We start from the raw sequence: 22133 nt of genomic DNA, 5'->3' as shown, positions 1-22133 counted from the left end.
ATACGAAGAACGGTTTTGATGCTCACAGTCAGTTGAATCAAAGCAAGGACCTCACGTTAAGTGGTAGATTTAGGGTTGGTATCGGAGTCCGGGCCCCTGCCTTCCCATTGAGGCTGCCCTTTTCCTCACGAGATTCATGTAGTTAAAACGTGAAAATATGACACTCATCCTCTCGGAATTTGCATCTTTTAGGATGTATTTATTCAAAAGTGAAATATCTTAATACATGGTTGTACCCGGCTAGGCCTTTGACATGGCAACTCCGCTCGAGAAATGTCTTTTCTTTTCTTTTCTTCTGGACCCCGGCTTTCCAATTTTCTTAGTTGGCCCCCGCTGCGGAGGTTATATCTTTTAATCGATGGGCAAGGGCTGATTTATACTGTCTGTTACACGCCTGTGGCATTTCGATCCGTAATTCTTTTAATAAATCAGATGAGCTCCCCATACAATGCATAAGTTTATCTACTAAGGGTTTTGCATGCAGTAATGATTAGTGAATTCTCGTGAATTTATTATGTATGAAACTCGAGCCTATAATGAAACCCGAGTTCGTGATTTCATCACGCGTGTGTTCCTACTACTGCATGTTTCGCAGTAAATACGATATTTTACTCATGTCAGATTCATCTGTTTACAATTTGTATACGCTTAGAAATAAAATGAATGTTTACCAGAACGATAAGTGTTGTATCAAATCACCACGAATCAAAGTGATTAGAACAATGGCTATTTTTGTCTGCGATGAACAGCATCGCATGATTCTGCGAACGCGAAATTGCAGTTTCAAAGGAAGAAAATTTGTGAGATTAATTACGGTACAATAAAATAGAATCTACATAAACGTCGCTTTTGTCAACGTTGTCTTCGACGATGTTAATATGAAATTTGTATTCTATATCAACTTACAACTATACATGAAAATATCAATTCTAATGGGATCTGCCAATCAAAATATTAGTTCCTAGATGAGATGCCAATCACAGATAATCATTTTCTTGGAATTAAATCACAATTTTGACACCAGAAAGGTAGATTTAAATAGGGCCGCCAGAATTTTGAAAGTTAAAACATAGCTTTAAAGAGTTTTGGAGAGTTTTGGTAGAGCCCCGCAGTGTCTAGCAAAGTTCTGAACAAGCTCTCAGGTGGAGCGTTGTAAGCTGTTTTTTTAAGTAAAAAAGTAAAATCTTTAGCGTGATTTGATGAATTGAACTTCTGCATCTGTTCAAATAAAACATAGACATTTTTACCATTTAGAATGAATTCGTGTACAACAAATATTCACATTCAATTTAGTTTCATCTAAACACAATAATAAAACATTGAGTTAATTGTATCAGATTTATGAGAGAAGATATTTCGTTTCACGCGCACAATAGAATGTGATTTGCAAAAAATAAAACATGGCCTTAACTTGCGTCGGTCTATTGATACAGTCAGTCCACAGCTCCAAGGGTCGATTATCGTGAATGATGAATTCTACTCAGATTTAACTTGGTCGACCGTACAGCAGTTATACCAAATTCAAATTCAAATGCAGTATTTACACTTCCATCCACTATTATCGCATTTTTACCAATCTCCCCGGAATACAGAGATTCCTCATTCGGCATTTTCACACAATTACATGTTTGAAACTACGCGGTAAATCTCTACATATATCTTTTACCGGGACGAGAAATCCGTGAATATTTCTGCATGAAAATACACTGCAAATATCCAGTCAAATAGCCATTGATCATTAGTATGGTATAACTTTTTCGAATCCATATAAATATTCTTGTTTTCACTAAAATATGGCAATTGCCCTTAAATGGGAATTAACCGTGACGTCGCCACAGGTCCGACAGGATCAAAAATGAAAAACATATAGATTTTTTGGAAAATGTATTTAATGTAAAATAATAATAATAAAAATAATAATAATGATAATGATAATGATAATGACAATGATAACGATAACGATAACGATAATAATGATAATAATGATAATAATAATAGGCATTTAGTGCTGTTCTTAGAATACATTAAAATGCATATGGGATCCCTATGATTTTTCAAAATTGTTCATTTTCCAAAAAAATCATCAAAACTGCATCCAAATTTCGAAAAAATCTGGACAAAAATTTTTCGACACTGACTTATGAGAAGCACTTAAGGGGGTTCATTCGCTACGCTATGTTTCCTGATGTCAGATCAATAGAAACATACAGGGTACGTCATGTCACTGGAACACAAAGACCTAATCCCGGTATTCAGCAGTCATTTACAACAGTGCATGGAGCTGGATATAGAATTTGGCCATTTTTAGGAGAATTGAAAATTCCTGGGGACGCCCACGCAATGAGGATATTTAAGGGGATTGATTTAGTATGAATACAGATATATTGTTTAACATATGTTTATATATGTATTCGTACTAGTAGAAGGTTCTTTTTCGTTTAAAAGTTTAGAATATCAATAGCTACTTTTCTGAATTTCCATTCGTTGTGCAATACACGATAAAGTTTACTGACGAATCGATGATAGAAAATGCTAAGCCGATTAGTCTTTGATACTTGAATATGGGCATAAATTTTATTCGACTAAAACGGTCGATAAAACTAAAAACTCTCATTTCCCTTCTAGACGATTCATCATCAGTAACACCGAGATCCGAACGTCGAGTAACCCGACGACGGAATGTCGCCGAAATAAGAATGGAATTGATGAAAATTAAAAAGCAAATCGGGAACGTGACACTAAGATAAAAGAATAGAAATAGCTCAGATACGCCATGCCATTTCGTATAGTTAAACCAACCACGCCAGTAGCGATATCTCTTTGCGCGAATCATAATATAAGGCCAACGTTCGGGACAGTTCATAAATCTAAGACCAGAGTCGGGTAGAAATTGAATGAAATGCCCGCAAAAACTAAGAAGTGAAATGAATGCGATTAACCATGCTGATATATTCTTTTTGGGTATTTTACGAGATTTTATTGGGAACAATACGACGACTAACCGCTCCAGACTGAGCAGTACAGTGCACCAGTTACGCGTCATATGAAATATGTAGAAAAACGGCATGGCAACTGAGATAAAAATCCAACCAAAATGCCAGTCATTCCTGCGAAACACAATATCTCCCAAAACGACGTAGATATAGACAGATCTCAGTGCGTAAAGAATGAACGTGGTGATCATGAACAAAAGATCGTTAATAGCGAGAACTTTTATGAGAAAATAATTTTCAGATTTAAATCGTTTTAGAACTATCAACGTGAATGCGTTGAATGTTATAACCAGTGCTGACGCCGGTAGATAACAGCCTAAATACGTTGAAATGCTGACTAGGTTAAACCGGTTAATAGGGCGAGTTTTAATCCTTTGACACATGTTGGGTTGAAATGTCGTCAATACGCTACTGCTTGTAGTGTGGTTGTTCTGAAACATATCGAAACACGTTTGAGTGTTCTATTGCACTGAACGCGAATGAATTCATCAGTAGAAGTTTCAATGAGTTGAAAAGTACATCTCATCTACAGCTTTCTTTCTGTGAGTCGTTATTCTTTGTTGTGCTCGTCATCATCCGTTCAATATCGCGCATTAGCAATGTTGTCACAGAACCGAAGATTGCTGCTTCTGATGAAATCAGAAAATTTACAGAATGCACAGAATTTCTACGTACTAAGCACTGTGGTGCCTTAACGTGTCCGTGAAAGGAATAATTGTCAATTGAATTTATGACTTCCATTCAGAGAAGTTTCATACGCGCACGGCAAGTTTCACAGAAAAAACTGTCCATATATACGTACATGAAATATGCCCCGAAAAAAAGATCAGATTTCCAGTCACCATAATTTCAGATGGAGCAGGGAGTCTGGCCTTATTCAGCGAATGTGTTGAATATGAAATATCGGTAGAATACAAAACAAAATCCTCGAATATCAAATTATATACACATATTCAAGAAGTTTGTTAAGAATGAGAAATTTTAGCGAATTTTTCTTTATATTCCCACACCACAAGATATTCAGATGAAACGCTAAAAAGGAAAATAAAACTTACTTTAAATCAAATCCTATGTGTGTAGGTCTGACTCAAGGTGACAGATGACTATCAAAAAAAGAATTATTTGTTACACATCAATCTGTCTCCGAGAATTCCGAGTTTTAAGCCTGCAGAGCATCCGTCACGGTCACGAACTCCCGAGTAGGGGACGTTTCCATAACTACGTACACCTCCTGGCCCGCATTCAGACAGTATCAGCTCATAATGAATGAGTTGCATATCATCTCCTAGATAGATGAATTATCAGGTAACTTTTCTTGTTTTTAGATTTTCATTAAGCACACACGTATCAAAACTTCCTGTAAATCATATTAGTTAGAATACTGTTTGTCCTCATTATGATGTACTGCGGTCTAATGATGAATGTAGTAAAATTGGTGCTTTAGTCGGGTTATATTTTTCGTTTTACGTTGAACTCTACTGGAATGGGCTCAACTGCATATACGGTTTATGCATTTAATTGCTCCTTGGAATAATATGATAATAATATAATAATAGTTCATTTTCTTTTATAGCGCAGTACTATAAAATAATCACTGCGCTTTACAATGTTTACAATAAAATCAAGACAATACAGAAGTTAAAAAGGCACAATTTATAATGAGATCATGGGAAATAGGTGCGTATAAAAAGATATGTTTTAAGATTCGATTCAAAAGATTCGAGTGTGAGACTAGATTTAACTTGATCAGGAATTGCATCCCAAAGACTTGGACCAGCAATCTGAAAAGCCCTTTCGCCAAAATTGCGGTTTGATGTTGGCTTGACTAGTTGTTTTGATTGACTAGAGCGAAGGAATCGAACATCGAGAAGTGACTTGAGGTAATCCGGTTAAAAGCTTTGTAAATTGTGCATCCTCTACTCCAGTAGAGATTCAAATCAAGGTGACATGGAGAGGGCAACATGGTAGAGCCTTGTGATGCCAAATCCGTGCCGAGGGAGGAACGTGGCAGAGTCTCACGATATGATCAAGTTCAAATCCTTGCCGAGGTGCAGTTAATGCATGCGTGATTTCTGGTCATATTTTGGTATCGATATCATATAATCATTCTTTATAGGTTAATATCAATATTCAAATGCGTATATATTGGTTATCGAATATTTACGTTTTAATTTGTGCTTGGTGTAGAGTTAATTTTCAACAAGAAAGTCCAGGCCCTAGCTCCCCAGTTATTGAATCTAACTAAACGTGGGGTCGAAATTTCAGCTTATCTCATTCATGAGGTCACACTTTAACACGCACTTTTGGATTCGAAACTGCATGCTTAAATTCCTGGAAAACTCATCTGAGGCACCTGATTTTCAAAATGTTCTCGCGAAGGGGCGCTTACATCCCCGGCTCTGGGGAATCAGTTTGCTCCTTTGGCATTCGTATTCTATTGCCGGTTTGATCTCCCACGCCGCTGAAATTTCTGGTGACGCCCAGCACCTGGACCATGCACCATGATTTCAAACAATTCTGCTTGATTCAGTATTGCTAAAGGACTAAAGAACCAAAACCGCGTAAAAAGTGCGTAATAAAATTTCAAATTTAAGCGTATTGAAGACGTGGTTTCAAATGAATTTGGAGTTCTAATATTGATGAAATAAATATGTTATCAAATAAAGAACATTTGCAATGACCTTCCTATGCAGAAAAACAAAAGAAATCAACGCACTGTACTGGAGCACGACTAAAATAATAATGGCTGTACGACGCAGTTTTCCTTCCCGAATTGTGTAGAAGTAATTTCATATCTTTAATATTTAATCAGTTATGAAACTCGGCAGCAATTAATCTCCGAATTTTCCAATCAGAAAAAATCGATGGAAATCTCCGAAATATACGTAATACCGGATGCATGGATCTTTCAGGAGACTGGTATCCCTGGCACACCTCCAGTTAACCTAGATCCTTAGTTTTAAATTCATATTATATATCTTATCATTATCAATCAAATTTTGCACATCTTTTTCTATGCACATAGTCTCGTTCTATACGGGACGCACAGATTCCAGAGAATACTCGCGATCGTGCGTGGTTGCTGGAAGATCTAAATGAACGAATATATATGTAGACATATGTCAGCTCAATATTTACACCACACAAATACACGTATTTTCATATTCCGATTAACTCAACCGTGTATTGTTTCAATCCTTCAGTTTCAATCGTAAGATTCTAATCATTATCTGCGTCCGAGTCAAGAGTTCTATTTGGCGAAGTATAAGCTTAAAAATTCTCGACAGAATCCCCGCTGTCAAAAAGTGGCCACTAAAACCGAATCTGTTATTGCGATTCGCACATGAATCAAACATGAAATGGGAAATCTTTCGAATAACAATTTTACCGATACCACTGAAAATGCGGCGATGGAAGTTTCGGAGCTATAGTTTGGCTGTTTCGGGAGGTATCCCCGGCTGTATGGAAGCTAGTCATGGGAGCAAGCTGTAGCCAGTCTGTCTCGAGACTTTCAAGGGGTCGTCATTAGTTCCAAGACGAGTTTGTCGATGACGTCATTGGTAAATAATAACATAACCACGTGCGTGAGGAACAGATTTAAATACAAAGACTTTATTCAACAAATTCTGTGCGCCGAATTGTATGATCATAAACAAATTGCCGCAATCTTTTCCTTCGTTATCATCTTTTGATGATTCTTTGTTCAACATTATTCAAAAACGAATAACCACTAGTTTGTAAATAAAAAAAATGAATTATTTACTTGCGTAGAAGTAGTAATGTTTATTTTCTTGCAAGACTTATAATGATAAAATCAAATAACTCTTGCTAGTAGACTATTGATGTGTTTTTAGATACCCATTCAACAATAGCCGGAATCATAGAATAGTTCAAAGTTCTTCAATTCGTCTTAAATTCAGTATGATATGTGAAACTGGGTCTACTGAAAATATCAATTCGAAACCCTGTCCTATTTCAGTAGTATGAACTAACTGATAGCTTATCATAAGAGATTTCAGAAAAAAACATAACACACGAAACAAAACATTCTTTATTTTTCTTCTTGATTAAGCCTTCTCAGTAGAGTTCGATTCAGACCGACATGTCTTTTGCAATCCTTCATTACAGTAAAGAATGGATTAAAAAACGATGTTTTAGGTCAACTGCCAGTCCTTTCTAGTCCTGATAAGACTTTTATCAGGTATTTACTATCAAGCCCGACTGGGCTAGGCCACGGTCTGATGCTCTCTCTCAAGTCAAGTTGAAATAGACATTTCCAACTGCTCTAACAGATAAGAGCGCGTACCAGGACGCACGTGGTTATGTTATTATTTATATATGACGTCATCGACAAACTCGTCTTGGAACTAATGACGACCCTTTCAAGGAAATTCAAGAAGACTTCGAATCTTTTAATTTTAAAGCACATATTTTATTGTAAAAATATATACACAATATGTACAAAATATAAGCTAAAGTCGTATTTATATTGCTACTTCGAAATTATTCTTATTACAACTCAAAGTATATGAAGCATAATACCCTTATGAAGCATATCTTAGAAATTGTTTTTTTTTAAATCAAAGACAACAGATATCAAGTTTCTATCAAGGATTTTTTACAATTGGGTATCTTAAGTAAAAACAAAATTCCAAAAACTGAATTCCACTAATTATGTATGGATGTACATAATTAGTGGAACAGGGCCAGTTGCACAGTCGTGACTTAAGTCCTAAAAGTGGTCTTAAATCTTAAGACTGGTCTAAAGTTGGGAGATTGGCTATAAATTAAGTTGGTCTTAGACTGGTCTTAAGTCTAAGCCATGACTACGCAACCGGCCCCTGGTACAAAACCACATTCCCTCAGTGTTCATGCGAAGGAGAACGGTCGAAAGTTACTTTGTGGTAAACTGTGTAAAGACATAATGTGACATTCTAAGGTGAAGTAAAAATGCATTTGAAGACAAGTTTATCGAAATTTGTCGGTTATACATGTATTACGTATGACGGATGACTGCACAGAAGTCCTCCATTCTATTCGATCCTTGAAGGATGAAATCTTTCCTATCGATGACATTCAAGTAGTACTGTGTTTACCTAGTAGCTACTACAGCCCACATCGGTGCAGAACGATTTTGGCAGCACAGCGAGTATGGCGCTATATCGGGGGTGTTTTACTATGCATTTGTTTAAAGATGCAGATTAAGAAAACCTGGCGGTGGTGGTATATGCGAGGCCGGTATATCAAGGGTTGACTGTATTGTGGAAAGGCTTGAGGTAATACATTCCGGTACGCACTATCTACGTACCGGTATACACGTCAATAACAAACAAGATACAACTTCATACGGGGATAACCGATATCACAAGGCTGACGAATCGACTATGGCGCTGTACGTATCCTGCACAGCTGTATAGAGTTTATGATAAAGTGGCAAATCCTTCACTTTTTCTACTTCGATTTTGATTTCTTTCACTTTACGAACGATATCTTTCTCGTTTCTATGCTTGGCATTCGCCGCCTTTTCCTGAGGCTTGAAATCGTCATCGAAAGCACCTGCAATAAGAAGTTGTTGCGATGACATTATGAAAGCCTTCATCCATGAAGATTTTCTCAAAAATCGAACTACAGTAAACGTCGACTAACTCGGTTAACTGGAACCGAAATTCGTCTGAGGTAAGCAAAGTCTGAGTTAAGGATAGGAATCAGAAAATAATTTCGATTTTGTCCAAGTTAGACAAAAGTTGAGTAAGGTGAGGTTAACTGTAATATTGAAATACCGTGAAAATATCAATAGTAATATTATTTCTATTGAAAGTTGTGAGTAAAATGTTTATATTCAGGATCCAGTTCAGCTGAGATACATTTGTTGCAAGAGTCATTTTAATTAAAACAGACTACATGTATATGGTATTCAATCCCAAGAGTTTTTTTAAATGAAAAAGACATGTTTATGTAATTTATAATAATAATAATAATAATTTATTTACTTATAAAGCGCATTTCTATAAAACATAATCATTGCACTTCACATTATTAATTTGACAGCGAGTCGAGTCTAATCATTGACTTTAAAACGAAGAGAGATCATTTAAGAGTCCATTATCTAACTCACAAATCTGGCGTCCAGATATCAAATATGAACATGAAATATTCAATGACGCTATTTGTATATTGTATAGGGAAGCAATGTTACAATACAATTGCAATACGAACCTGATAATATCTTATTGCTCGTCACAGCAATTTCTGAGGCGCATACTTTTCCTAGCTGTGTCAGAAACGGAACGACGTGCTCGCACAGTGGTGGGAAAGCCCGACATATCCGTTCTAATGACGGCAGTAGTGGCAAGAAGAATCGAGGTCGATTTTCACAGGATAAAACTAGAAAATAAATCATGAATTCATTTTCATATGTACCCAGTATGTACTCTACAAAATCCATGAAAAATCTTCCACAGTACTCTGGTAGCCCCTTTCATGTTCACAATAGATTCAATGTGCATTTAGATGATAGCTATTAAGATAATCTTTTTCTGATCATACAACAGGTTGATTTTCAGTCGGCGCAATAAACATTTATTTGCCCATGGATATTCAATAATCATTTATCTGTCTAACCCAAAATTCCGAGGCAGGTCCAAAGTTTAAAACTTAAATATCTAATCTCTGTGAAACAGCTGCCCAGGGCTGGGAATTTCAGGAATTGTTTCGCGCATCTTACCTCCGAGTAAAGTTCCCATAACATTGACGCACAACTTAGCGACGCTGAGAGATTTTGGTAAGGCATATTGTAGACTTAAATATGATGTCAATTCAATGGCGAACATCTGCAATGAAATCGATAGAGCTAGTGCATTGAAGAGCTTTTCATAGTATAAAAATCAGCTCTCCATACGACTAAAATCCTTAGTATTTTCTACGCATCTACATCAATCTCAACAATGTGGTAAAATATAATCGATTACATTACATCATTTAGTAAGCAGAATTCACTTCAGTTACTTATTCAAACTGTTTATACAATTTCATCGACAAATTTCATCACTTACCTGCTTTTCTTTCGATGGTTGACTTAATAATTCGGGAATGAAGTCGAGACATATATGCATCGAAGGTATTCCTTGTACTGTGATAGAAAGTAATTCACTCGGATAACCCTGAAATCATTATCAAAGACAATAAATACCTACCGGTAATTGATTATCAAATATAACACATTAGATGATTAAATATAACATATTACATGATTTATTGTTAAATTTAACACTGCTGAAATAGCGAAAATCACGGGGAGCCAACGAATGGAGAAAAATAAAGCTAATAACGTTTTGGTAAAAAATAGGAAAGATAACAAACCTGGAAATGAACGAGTTTAGCTAAGCTTGGATCAGAAATGAACATCTGATGAACACGAGTACAAATAAGACAGTGAACCTCACGAAGATTTAAAGAGCCACCTAGTTCCTGGAAAACACAATTTAATCATTGTCACAAAAGGAACAATGTCACATCGTTTTTTAAGGGACAATAGCTTTCAGAGTGAACTTTTCGATTTCCATTGCAATTATATCCACGCATTTTCAATTCACACATTTTACCTCATCTTTAGGCGTCGATAAACAAGATTCTAGCAGTATTTGAATAGCCGCGCTTTCTTGAGCAGATAGCAATGCTTTTTTTAGCTCATCGCGGTCGACTATATTCGCCGTCGCATTCGGTTGTTTCGCACTCGGTTCCAATGTCGGCGTAGACTGTATATGAGATGTATGGTACGCACGCGATGCGTTCAAGTATGCCGTCAGTAGCCTCAACGTTACGTCCAATAGTGGCGGGCATCTAAAAATGATTCGATACGTGAAAATATGTACTGTAAATGCAGTTACACCTCAATGGTACAAATTGCGTGGGCAACATTGAAATCATTGTAATCTTTTAACTAAATTTAATTCAACAAATTATGGTGCAAAATAATGATATCTGTTACTGCTTAACCCCTGTAAGTCGAGTATTATTTGCAGATTACGACTTTTTTGTCAGTGAGTTGGGATTTTCATATCGAGCCAGATTGTATCAACAAGGTTCGACCATAGTATATCAGCATTCTTACTATTGAGCCTATTATATTTATCTTATTATATTCATTTATTTTAGTGACAGTACAGTACATTCTGGATATCGGACGCTATGTACATATGAAGTGATTAATGGATAAAAATCACTTAAAAGAACAAGCGGCAGAACTAGAACTGACCTGAAAACTCTGATGTCACATCGTAGCACAATCAACGGATCGACCGTTATATCATCTTGACTATACGGCAAGTTGGGAACTACCCCTTTGGACGGGGTTCTCAGTGAATTCACGGTCATCATCCACAGTCTGAAATAACATATCAACAGAAATTCAGGATACGTAAGATAAGACGATGATCTCACACCTGACGATGATCTCTAGTGTGAGATCGAAACGTTGTGTATTTTATATTTTAGATTGCCTGAATAAATAAATTCTGCGGAGATACAAGTCGAACGTCGGGTTAATAAAGCAGATAAACGTTGAGGGAAACGATGTGAAGTAATGATCATTTGTTTTGAGCATGTTTTCAAATTGTCATCAATTTTATTCATATATTGCATGCAATAGTGAAGGTTTTAACGACAAGTGAGTATATTAGCCGGGTGGCTACTTTTATTTCCTGAAATCTAAGTTGTTTACCCTGAATTTACCTGTTTGGAATCCAAGCAAGTGCGAAAATATACAAAACATATATGGAAGCTGTTTGATTTCATGTGCGATCTCATTGTGTCAACAAATTTCCCTGAATTTGTCCCTGATTTTTAAGTTTTTTTTTTTAATACAAATTTCTATGACTAAACCCAGATTTCCGAGTAAATGAAATTTCTGAATAAGATACCAACTCAAATCAAAGGCCTTGATCTACATCGGCTTGTACTGCTAAATTTACCTTCGTGGCATCACCGTATTGAGACGTATCCAAACTTTGCACACCAAATCAAGAACTCTTCGGGGGACATCCGGTTCCAATAACTTCAATAAATTATTCGTGATGACTTCGGCGTAAGGTACCATATCGGAAATAGCCATTCCGAGAAGCTTCTTCAGCAGCAGAAGGATTTTAATTGGACAATCAGTGACGCACATGAAAGCTTCATTCAGCGAATCTAGCGTACATTCCATGGTATCGAGATCGGCTCCGTGTAGGACGCACAGATCTTTTTTTACTTCTTCGTCGAGCCAGTCTTCGACGAGACACAAATGCGGGTAATGCGTCGACAGCAATCTGTTTACAAAAGCGAGATGGATTAAAATGTCGATACGTTGATGTTTAAATCCTCAGAATTCCAATTCAGATATTGAATGCACACATTTTTTTATAAATAAACAACAGAGCTGATGATATCGAGAATCAAGAAGCTGATCATTCTGAAAACTTAGGTACAGAGGCACATTCTTGAGCGAGCACTATCAGTTTGAAAGACATTACATTGTACTATCATTTGGAATTTCAAGCAATAATTCAGCTGTCAATCTGCTGTCTGTACCTGACCCCCTTCCACAATCTGATCATTCAAACTTCATCCATCAAATAAGAGGTAAAGGGTAAAGGCATCAGTTTAGTACATGTACATGCATGAAGCCCAGTTCTTTAGTAGAATCATATGGAATGGATGCTACAAGATGTACTGACCTGATTAGTGGTGAGAAGAGACTAGCGTACTGATGCTGGCGTTTCTGCGCTTGTTGTACTAGATATTTGATTGGAATCTGACTCATTAGTCGTTGCGAATAAGACTTCACTTTACGATTGGATGCCACTGTAAATAGACGCCGTGGTATGAATTCAGATAGAGACTACAACTGTGGTATGCAACTATTACAAGAATATCTATAGCATAATTATTACCAGAAGGATAGACACTACCAGTCACGCCTTTAATCTGGTAATTCATTTGTCATCGAATGTTCCCTGTACCACTTATATAATAATTACAATATAACAGGGTATGTAACTATTACGCTTAACTCAGGTTGCACTAAGATCCAATCTGATCATCTGCAATTCAGTGCAACGAACACAAGTCACCGATTTGCCCAAAAATCTTTAGTCAGATCTTAGCTACACTCAGGTCACCTGAGATCCAATAATTTTGAACCGAACACTTAGGTAATGTGACGTGCACATCCCTGTTTTTGGCTATGATCTTACGATCGGTCGTAAGTATACTCAGGTCACATAAGATCCATTCAATTCTAATCGCATTATGGTAAGAAATAGAACATGTCTGATCTTGGGAGTGGTCTGCGATTAGTTTCAACTACCTCTTCAATATTTTTCCTGAAAATCTTTAGGATAACATACTTATTAACGATACAGTATCGAACTTACCGATCGTTTTCATATTCGACAAACGACAATCTTCGTACAGCAGTAGATAGTACAACAACAACAACTGACACGTAAAACTGTACTGAACTGAATCATCCGTTTCCATTGGTTCCGCAGACGTGTTACTGATGTATAGCACCGATCCTTTGAACGCTTCTTGTACCTCCTCGTCGGTGAACGGATCGTTGGTTTGACTCGTTTTTGAACTCGGCAACAAGACGGTATTGATGTAGACTTCGATCAGAGGAGGTAGCAGAGGATGGAGGGGCGTCGTCGTCTGACAGATTTGTTTATAAATCCAGTCCTGTACGTTAAATTACGAAAATTACTGAGATATACAGCATATCTTCGATTATCTGCCATATCATCGACTAGGGGCACTTATTTTTTGGATAGTTTGGATAGTACAAATTGTTAACCATTTAGGACTGGGTTAATAACAGGTCCAAGATATGTATGTTCAAGAATGATTTCAAATCATAAGATCGGTCATAAGTTGTATGCAACATTTGGCTAAAGGATCTAAATTTCCTTTCCATGTAGACAGATTATGCAATAGTCCCATATCTACCAAAGGAATGAAATTTGAGTTGATGAAGTGTGTTATGTACTGGTACTGGGCCCAGTTTTACAAGAAGGATTAACTCCTTAATTGATTTGCCATGAGAAAAACTAAGGAATGATGAAGTAAGTCAATCGAAATATAACAGTTAATCGAATCAGGGATATTAGAGACAATATTGACTTTAGATTATTGTAGCGAAAATGGCGAATAATTGGACAGAGGTTAACCAAGTGTACCACGAGTAAAACTCATCCTCCAAAGCATTTAAGATGTTCTTATTGATATTCATGTGAAGATGACCCATTCCCGCTCTGGAAATTGCTTATCACATCAGAATTTATTGGTGTTGTGAGATCTGAGATAAACATACTACAGTAAAATCATATGAAAAATGAAATAAACTTCTCTGTACATTAGATTAGAATATTAATGTCGACATGATATCTATCTCTCTTTATTCTTGATGTAGGAATCTTATATCATTAGAATATCATGTCTAATACTGATGACTACTGACAGACACGTACCTTGATGTGAACTTTGTGCTTAGAAAATGCTCGACTCTTCAGTAGCTGATAAATGCAGTGGATCGGTAGAAATCCGGGTATCGTCGCGCTCAAGTTCGGTGTAGTTGCCACTTTGACGGCATGAGACGTTACCACCTGAATTTCAAACAGATTATCAGAGCAAAGTCCCATAGTTAAAAAAATGCGGTGTTAAATTTAACCAAAAAGTACCAAATTTGGTCCAGAGCATGAGACATGACACGAATAACTAATGCTGGTCAAAATTTGCATAGCACAAAAAATGCAGTTTAAGTTAACCGCAAACTACAGAATTGGGTCCAGAGCTTGAGATATGACACAAATAACTAATGCTGGTCAAAGTTTGCATTCTAATTCACCGGGGTAGTTGGCATCATCAACCCACACGTGCACAAATCTTTTGGCATACAGTTTAAGTCCTTTCTAATGCCACTATCGGGACGAATGAAAAACATGGCATTATAACGAATTCGTCGTTATAAAGAATAGTATTTTCATAGAATTTGAGTACGGTAAGAATGAGCAAATTTGTTCAGGTAAAAATGTTGGCCTTAAGAGAGCAGTCGCATTAAGAAGAATGGCATTATATAATAGACTTTGATTATATTACGATTGCTTGTCCACTGCTGAGAGTTATATGTACCGGTATTCAAATTCTGATTTATCAAATGTAATTCTAATCGCTTACCTGTTCAGAGAAAATTTCTTGGGTGAATATAATCTTTAACCGCGAAAGGGCATTTGCCTTGACAGCGCTCTAAATAAAGACAAAATTAGACAGATATAGCACAATGGTTGGTTTCCTTAACCCTTTCAGCGCTGACTAACTGATACCCTATTGTGCTGGAGATGATTTGAAAATTTTTATTAATTCCACCCTGTGTTGAAGAGCGGGAATACCGCTATAGTGCATCTACACCGTGGTGTGGTGTATTGTTAGTTACTAATATTTCACTATATTTGACAGGTGCTGCCATTTTTCAATAGAGACAAAAACTAAATACTAATTACATCAATACACCACATTGTGTACTAGCAAAATCCATCACCAATTTTTACACTGCAATGCGGTGTAGACGCACTGAAAGGGTTAAAACAAAATGCAATCTAGGATACGATGAGAATATACAAACCTTCATGCCCAAAGTGTTACAGACAAGCTCGACAATAGCTAGAGTTTGGTTGCTGTGAAAATGGATGGCGATAAGGAACAACATTTCACCGAATGATGCGTGTTCTCCAGTTGCCCTGAAATCATAGATCAATTTTGCCTCAATTAAAGAGGTACCTGTTACATACAGAACAGTCATTTATAGGCGTTAAATGTAGAGTAACGAATATGTGAAATGATTCAAAAGACCAACAGCAAATGTTTGAATTTCTTTTAATTTCAAAAAGGTGACAGGACTCAGACATGGATCCAAAAAGGTAGAAATGCAATGATCTAGAAATGCAGTGCCATTGAAAATATCATGACATGCCCTGGATCTGCTGGGCAACTTGGAAACAGAGTATGCTTTTTCGAAATGACAATTTTGAATCAAGATTAAATAAAATTTCCTTTAGTTTTAGAATTATCGCGAGTTATTTCTGTAGGTGAACGTACTTTTCGAATTTCTCCTCTTCTTGCAAAAGCCAACGGATCCAATCTATAGCGGTTCGTTCTTGATCTGTATTTCTGAAAACAATACACAAACGAATTGAAAAATCTGCTAAGTTGTTATCGGTTTGCTTATATTGAGAGCCCCCCCCCCCGCGCAATAATTGTAGCTTTTTTTCACATAAGTAGGCTTCAGAGAATCTCCCTAAGAAATGATGAATCATACGAATTTCTCAGATATGAAAACAACATCACCCCATCTCAATGTACATTTCATCAGCACTGATAAGATACAGTTAAAAAGTAACTTGTACTAAATGCAGTAAGTGAAGGTCCAAGTTCCAAGATGAATCGTGATTTCGACAACTGCTCAATATTATTCTTACCCTAGTAATGAAGGACAGCCGATCAACATGCAAAGTCCTAGAGTGACAAATCTGATGCCAGCTGATGTAGCGGGTGGATGACAAGTTACTAACTGCAATAAAGCCTTCGATTCATCATCACTTATCCTAGAAAAAAAAAGATGAAACTTTGAGCTACCAACATTCACCAGCCATTGGAACAACAAAGTGAAGACTATCAATTGAATTATCCTGTAATTAATTACATGGTAATTCAATTCAGTAAGGCTCAATTAGTAACTCTTACACAGTGTCTAGAGAGCAACTGAATATTCTTCTAGGAAAATTACTGGTATACAATTACAGGGTTCATACAGAACCACAATTTTCAAATTTGAGGGGTATTCGAGGGGGCTTCAAGGGACATAAAACCACCGAAATTCGAGGGGCTTTTTAAGATCAACTACAAACTTCAAGTTACTGTTTCTAAAATGCTGGATCTAGGATTGTTTGAACACTTGAAATTGGAATTTTTACCTTGTTTGAAATGAATTGTTCGTTAGAAATATGTGAACAAAAAGTTATTTTAAGACACATTTTTCAGAATTTGAGGGGTATTTGAGGGGGCTAAGGACTCAAACTCAGAATCTTAGTAACCTCAAAATTGAATTTTGGAATTTGAGGGTTTTTCGAAGGACTGTAGGAACCCTGAAATACATGAACATGAGGTTATTTGACTAACCGAAGACTGGCAATTCCTTTCAGTGCACAGTACAAGCGAATAATAGCACTTCCTTGTACAACGTTGTCCTCATTGATGGTGCTTCCTTGATGCGGGATCAGTTTTCTCAGCGCTGCGAGCAGTTTATCACGAAGCAACTGTAATGTTGTAGCTTGACCCTCCTTTTTCTGCAAATACCGAATCATGTAAATACTTACGTAAAAACTCAGAAAACGGGGATCAACTTCTGATCGCAAAAATTGATATCTTTCAATGACCAAACCCTTTCCCTGCGCATGATGAGCTGGGCTCGTCATAAAATTCACAAACGATGTACATATGATGAGTTCAGCTCGTCAATAAGTATTGTTAAGCACTAGTCATCACACATCATTTTACTCTATGTACCGGCATACCAGACAACTAAGATCTGATTTTTTCTGAAAGATGGTGACACTTTCGCCGCTTGGTTTGAGTGGTCGGGTGACTGGTAGCACCAGGTCATGGCTCATTGCATTCTGTCACATTCGCATGGTAGTCAGAATTTAGAAGAAATATTTCTAGCTATTTTCATCAAGGAAACATAATAAATAAGGCCCTATCAAAATTAAACTATTCTTACTATGCCGCTATGAAATTTGTAATTAGACTAAAAACGTAATTTAGCTCTTGAATACACATATCTCACACAGGTTCAGTGATTAAGGTTAGGGTTAACATGGCTTAAAATATTCAGTAGCTTACTTTTTGTCCATTTCTCACGAACTGAGCAAACCAGTTGCGTACAGCTTGATCGCTTCCCAGTAGAAGTCCACTCACAAACGAACAGAGCTCTTTATCGCCATGAACTTGACTCGCGTGTTCGCAGTGTTGAAGCGTCAAAAGAACAGCCAAACGTGGAAGTCTACAATGCTCAACCTACGAATACAAATTTTGGTGTATATTGAGAAATTGTTCGTGGTAAATCATTGGTGAAGCAGCACTCCTTAAAAACAGTATTGACCAAAACCCTCACGCATGGAGAAAAACAATGAGAGTAGTGCAGTGTTATGTATATGCAGGAACTTCAAAGGGCCTGCATTCATGACATGTTTATTGTTCAGTATATGACATTGTGGCTGCTAAAGTAGCAAGGCTTTCATTCCCCCGAAAAAGAAAATTAAACTTAATTTCCTTCTATTTCTTCACATAAGCTCCATATATCTTAAAGCAATTATCAGCATTGATAGAATATTGACATACACTCTAGAAAGGGGCAGCAGATATATTATAAGGGGTGGCCAGCCCTCTAACACCTGTTTTGGAGAACAATGCTCAGTGATAGGCCAATAATACCACGAGCCATTTTCACTACTCTATTCTTATCAGAATGGTGGGTCTTATCTCCAATTGAATTATGAACAGTCGATTGGGTGGAAACTGACCCCTTGGTGCATACTATCGAACTCAAGGTTGACTAAGCAGTAGACAAGGCTTTACTCAGTGCCATAACGATATACTAAAATGTAATTGAAAGTCTTATATCTCATACTTACGCATAATGATCGGACTTTCAGAATTTGTGAAACGTTCATCTGGCAGAGCATCTGTAATGCAGCCGTTCTTTTACGACCTCCGATCGAATCCTCGTCGTGTTTCTCTCCATTTAAGACTAAACTCCCGCAAACTGTGATATAAAAGAAAGAAATCTAATAATGATCGAGCAGCTAATTTTGCCTTGCTAATTTCGCCTTACTTATTCGGGGCTGGTTAAAACTACTGGTCCATCGAATACAGAATACCCGGTAGTAGTTTACGCGAAGTATAATTGAAAGATTGAAAACGAGCATGTGAGCAATATCTCAGAATTAAGAATTTCACTTTCACATATATTCTGACAAAATATTCCGGCATTTGCGTACTACTACCTTCCATAAAACTATCAGGAACATTAGCCACCAGCCGACACATCAACCAAGGTCCATATTTGATGTGGAGTAATGCCTCGGCCAAATCAGGCATCGGAAGCAAAGACGGTAACTCTGAAAATATACAGAATGCATAAATATATCTATGATTTGAAGTCCAGATCTTAATTATTGACAAATGCTCAGTTTACTGCAGCTTTTTTGACATTTACTTACCAGCCTGAGCAATGCACAGGACATCGGATATCTCTTCCAGGTAGACTTGGCTCTCAAAAAGATCCGACCTTTTCTGGTAGAAGTCAGTTCTCGGTTCACGAATCTGAAGTATAAAGAAAGGAAGATCATCATTATGTTGCGAAATGCAGTCAGTTTCAAGGTCAAATTTAAATGAATAAAGGTTGATTGAGAGAAACCCACAAAAATATAAATCTAAACAACCATTCAGATATTTCAGATATTGTTTTATCGCAGGGGAGTAGCAACCAAATAATTATTGGTCAGACATATAATATAAATTAATCATTGCCTAAGCGCTGTGCACTAAGGGTCCGGAGCGTGGAACTGGGGGAAGAGTGCGAGAGGGGGGCAGTAGCCACTGTTTCGATCAGCAGAAACTTTTGAAAATTGACTAGGCCTATGTAATTTGGTGCATTCCGAGGAGTTTTCAGACCTGCACAGAAGAACCACCTTGGTAATTATTGGTCCGACATATGTCGAACAAACCGCACCGGTAGCTACGGCGCTGTATCGTTAAGTTTCGGATGGAATCCTTCCACCCATCTTCAGAGCATATTTGAAAATCTTTTTTTATTATTTCTCATTACATATTCTTATCTTCAATCCAAGACTGATAAAGCAGTATCGGTACACAACCAGTAAGTGTTTTTTCCTTTATATTTTGTACAACTTCCATTGCTTAAGGAATAAAAGACCTTAGATTATATTCAAATATATGCGTCTTGTTACACTGGTAAGGCAATTTGATGAGTACTACCGGTAAGTAATGTACGTGATATCCATTCACTGGTGGCGGCAAATGAGCGCATTTATTAACAACAGTGGAAAATTACCCTAGCGGTATTGACGACAGCATCGGTAAAAATAAGTGGCTACTTTATCTCCAAAATCACATTTCAAGATTTAACGTACCTGACCCAATACAAACAGAATTTCACTAAGAAGCAGACGTAGTTTTCGTGTGGCATCGCTTCGTTCATATTCAATTGCGATCCCGTTTTGTAGGTTTGATATGAGCATGCTATCCGTCATATTCCCACCGAGCTTCGCTCTAAAAATACAATTTTAGATGCAAATTTAGTCGCAAGATATCAATTAAATATAATCATACAAAAATATATCGTCTTATCTACTTCATATGCGATAACTTCATTTTTTTCAGGACAGAGTAGAAACTATACAGTTTCAAATAATTCCGAGTTTGACAGATAAGAAATAAGTTAATTTTCTTATATCTAACCCTGAGAATGAAATTTAAATCTAATGTATCGGTTCCGTCTCCTCAGTAGCTGGTGCATCCTAGGGAGCAATCAGTCCAACAGTGACCAGGGAGTGCGGTCTTCTCGGGGAAGACAGGTGGCATCATCAGCCGACCTCGGTTGTGGCTACTCATGTCAGCTCTCAGCTGTTCTAGGAGGTTTGAGCTGTGTCTTCCCAGGCAGGCTTGGTACTTCATCAAGCTTCCTTTGATGGCAAACTCATTCATTCACTAAACCATCAAAACTCTATAAAACTAACCTTAATTGTTGTTCTTTGCGAGCATCTTGTTCAACCATATGAAAATCAATCGACAGCAAACTGATGAGGCCATTGACGACCTCGATTCCGGACAAAATTTGCAAAATGCGCTTCTTCTCGTTGACCCATCTCGAGCAGTGACTGTCCACCGGTTGACATAGCGACATTCGAGATAAACACGGCAGAATCGGACGCAATGCGGCGTTAGGTATCGTCAATAGTTTAGTAATGTCGATATCGCGGATGGCTTCAAATACTTCCGCCGAAACTGGGTTCGTCGTTTCCATATCTGAGATGGTTGGTTCACAGTCACCTAGAAAACATGAGTTCAAAATTCAATGAATTGTAGTTAATCTCGAATCTTTGATTTGTCTATCATAGAACTAAATCAAAGGGTCTACATGGAGCCTGTGTTTTTAAACACTTCAGTCAAGCATCGTGGAGTCAAGACAGTGGTTTGGGATATTTTGCATTCAATGATGGAGTTACTATTGATTTTTTTCAAAATGATTTGGAATAGCAGTGTTAAAAGTGGGTTTTGTTTTGTTTGTTTGGCTTTACGTCGCTTGGATCTTGGTTTCCCAAGACTAACACTACTGGATTATTGATTTAACCTCACAACGGGACCGGACGGCCTTTGAAGTGTTGCCCACACACTGAATGCAGCCAGCAGGACTCGAACCCACTTGTCGCTCAGCACTGATATCGGTTGCAACAGCATCACGCCATATCTCACTGAGCTACTGATGCCGCTATTCCGGACACCCTGGAATCCCCCTGGATCAGCCCCTGCTGCAGTCTAGGTCATGACTAGTCTAGTATCTAGCCGTCGTTCCACAAACAACTGTAGGGACCGGTAACAACGACTGGTATTCAAACTGGGTCATGACATGTCGGATCCAGGGCCAGGGGGACTCTGTGACGCTTATAAAGAATAGTGTGTTAACGATGTACATTACCATTAGGGACACCTAACTGTAGTCGGCGCCCCAAAATATGTATGAAGTTTTTTGTCTTAGTGTATACCATCCAATAATGTAGAGCTATATAACGATATGGAACAATAAAAATGGATTGAATTGTATTGGTTTGTTGTGTTGTGCAGAAAACGATGACATTTCGCAGTTTAAAACCATTATCTAGCTGTGTAGGGTCAAAACAGCAAGCAAAATCGTATTTTCCATGAAAATTTCACGATATAATGACATACCAACTAGATTTTTTCAATCATATGTCACACTTGAGGACAAAAAATGCAATTATTTTCGTTTTTCAATTTTCGTGGAGGCGG

At 37.3% G+C, this 22133-nt stretch overlaps 1 protein-coding gene across 1 annotated transcript; it reads right to left on the bottom strand.

Annotated features, from left to right (window-relative positions):
* Positions 1 to 7476: 7476 nt before the first annotated feature.
* LOC141900193 (integrator complex subunit 2-like) lies at positions 7477 to 22125 on the bottom strand. Its single transcript, XM_074786972.1, has 24 exons — positions 22053 to 22125; positions 21802 to 21885; positions 20843 to 21155; positions 20237 to 20375; positions 19304 to 19406; positions 19088 to 19201; positions 18716 to 18846; positions 17925 to 18098; positions 17202 to 17368; positions 16502 to 16627; positions 16122 to 16193; positions 15649 to 15763; positions 15204 to 15272; positions 14498 to 14632; positions 13406 to 13709; positions 12707 to 12833; positions 11963 to 12298; positions 11248 to 11376; positions 10595 to 10832; positions 10353 to 10460; positions 10046 to 10153; positions 9718 to 9823; positions 9210 to 9377; positions 7477 to 8549 (listed from the first exon to the last, which is right to left on the bottom strand). Exons 2-24 carry the CDS (start codon positions 21869 to 21871, stop codon positions 8356 to 8358), a joined length of 3546 nt encoding a protein of 1181 aa, XP_074643073.1. The 5' UTR covers positions 21872 to 21885; positions 22053 to 22125; the 3' UTR covers positions 7477 to 8355.
* Between the last annotated feature and the right edge of the window lie 8 nt (positions 22126 to 22133).

This window comes from Tubulanus polymorphus, chromosome 2 (assembly GCF_964204645.1).
Source record: "Tubulanus polymorphus chromosome 2, tnTubPoly1.2, whole genome shotgun sequence".
Taxonomy (NCBI): Eukaryota; Metazoa; Nemertea; class Palaeonemertea; order Tubulaniformes; family Tubulanidae; genus Tubulanus; species Tubulanus polymorphus.
The sequence above is the reverse complement of the archived record's forward strand: the minus strand, read 5'-3'. Positions and strand labels throughout refer to the sequence as shown.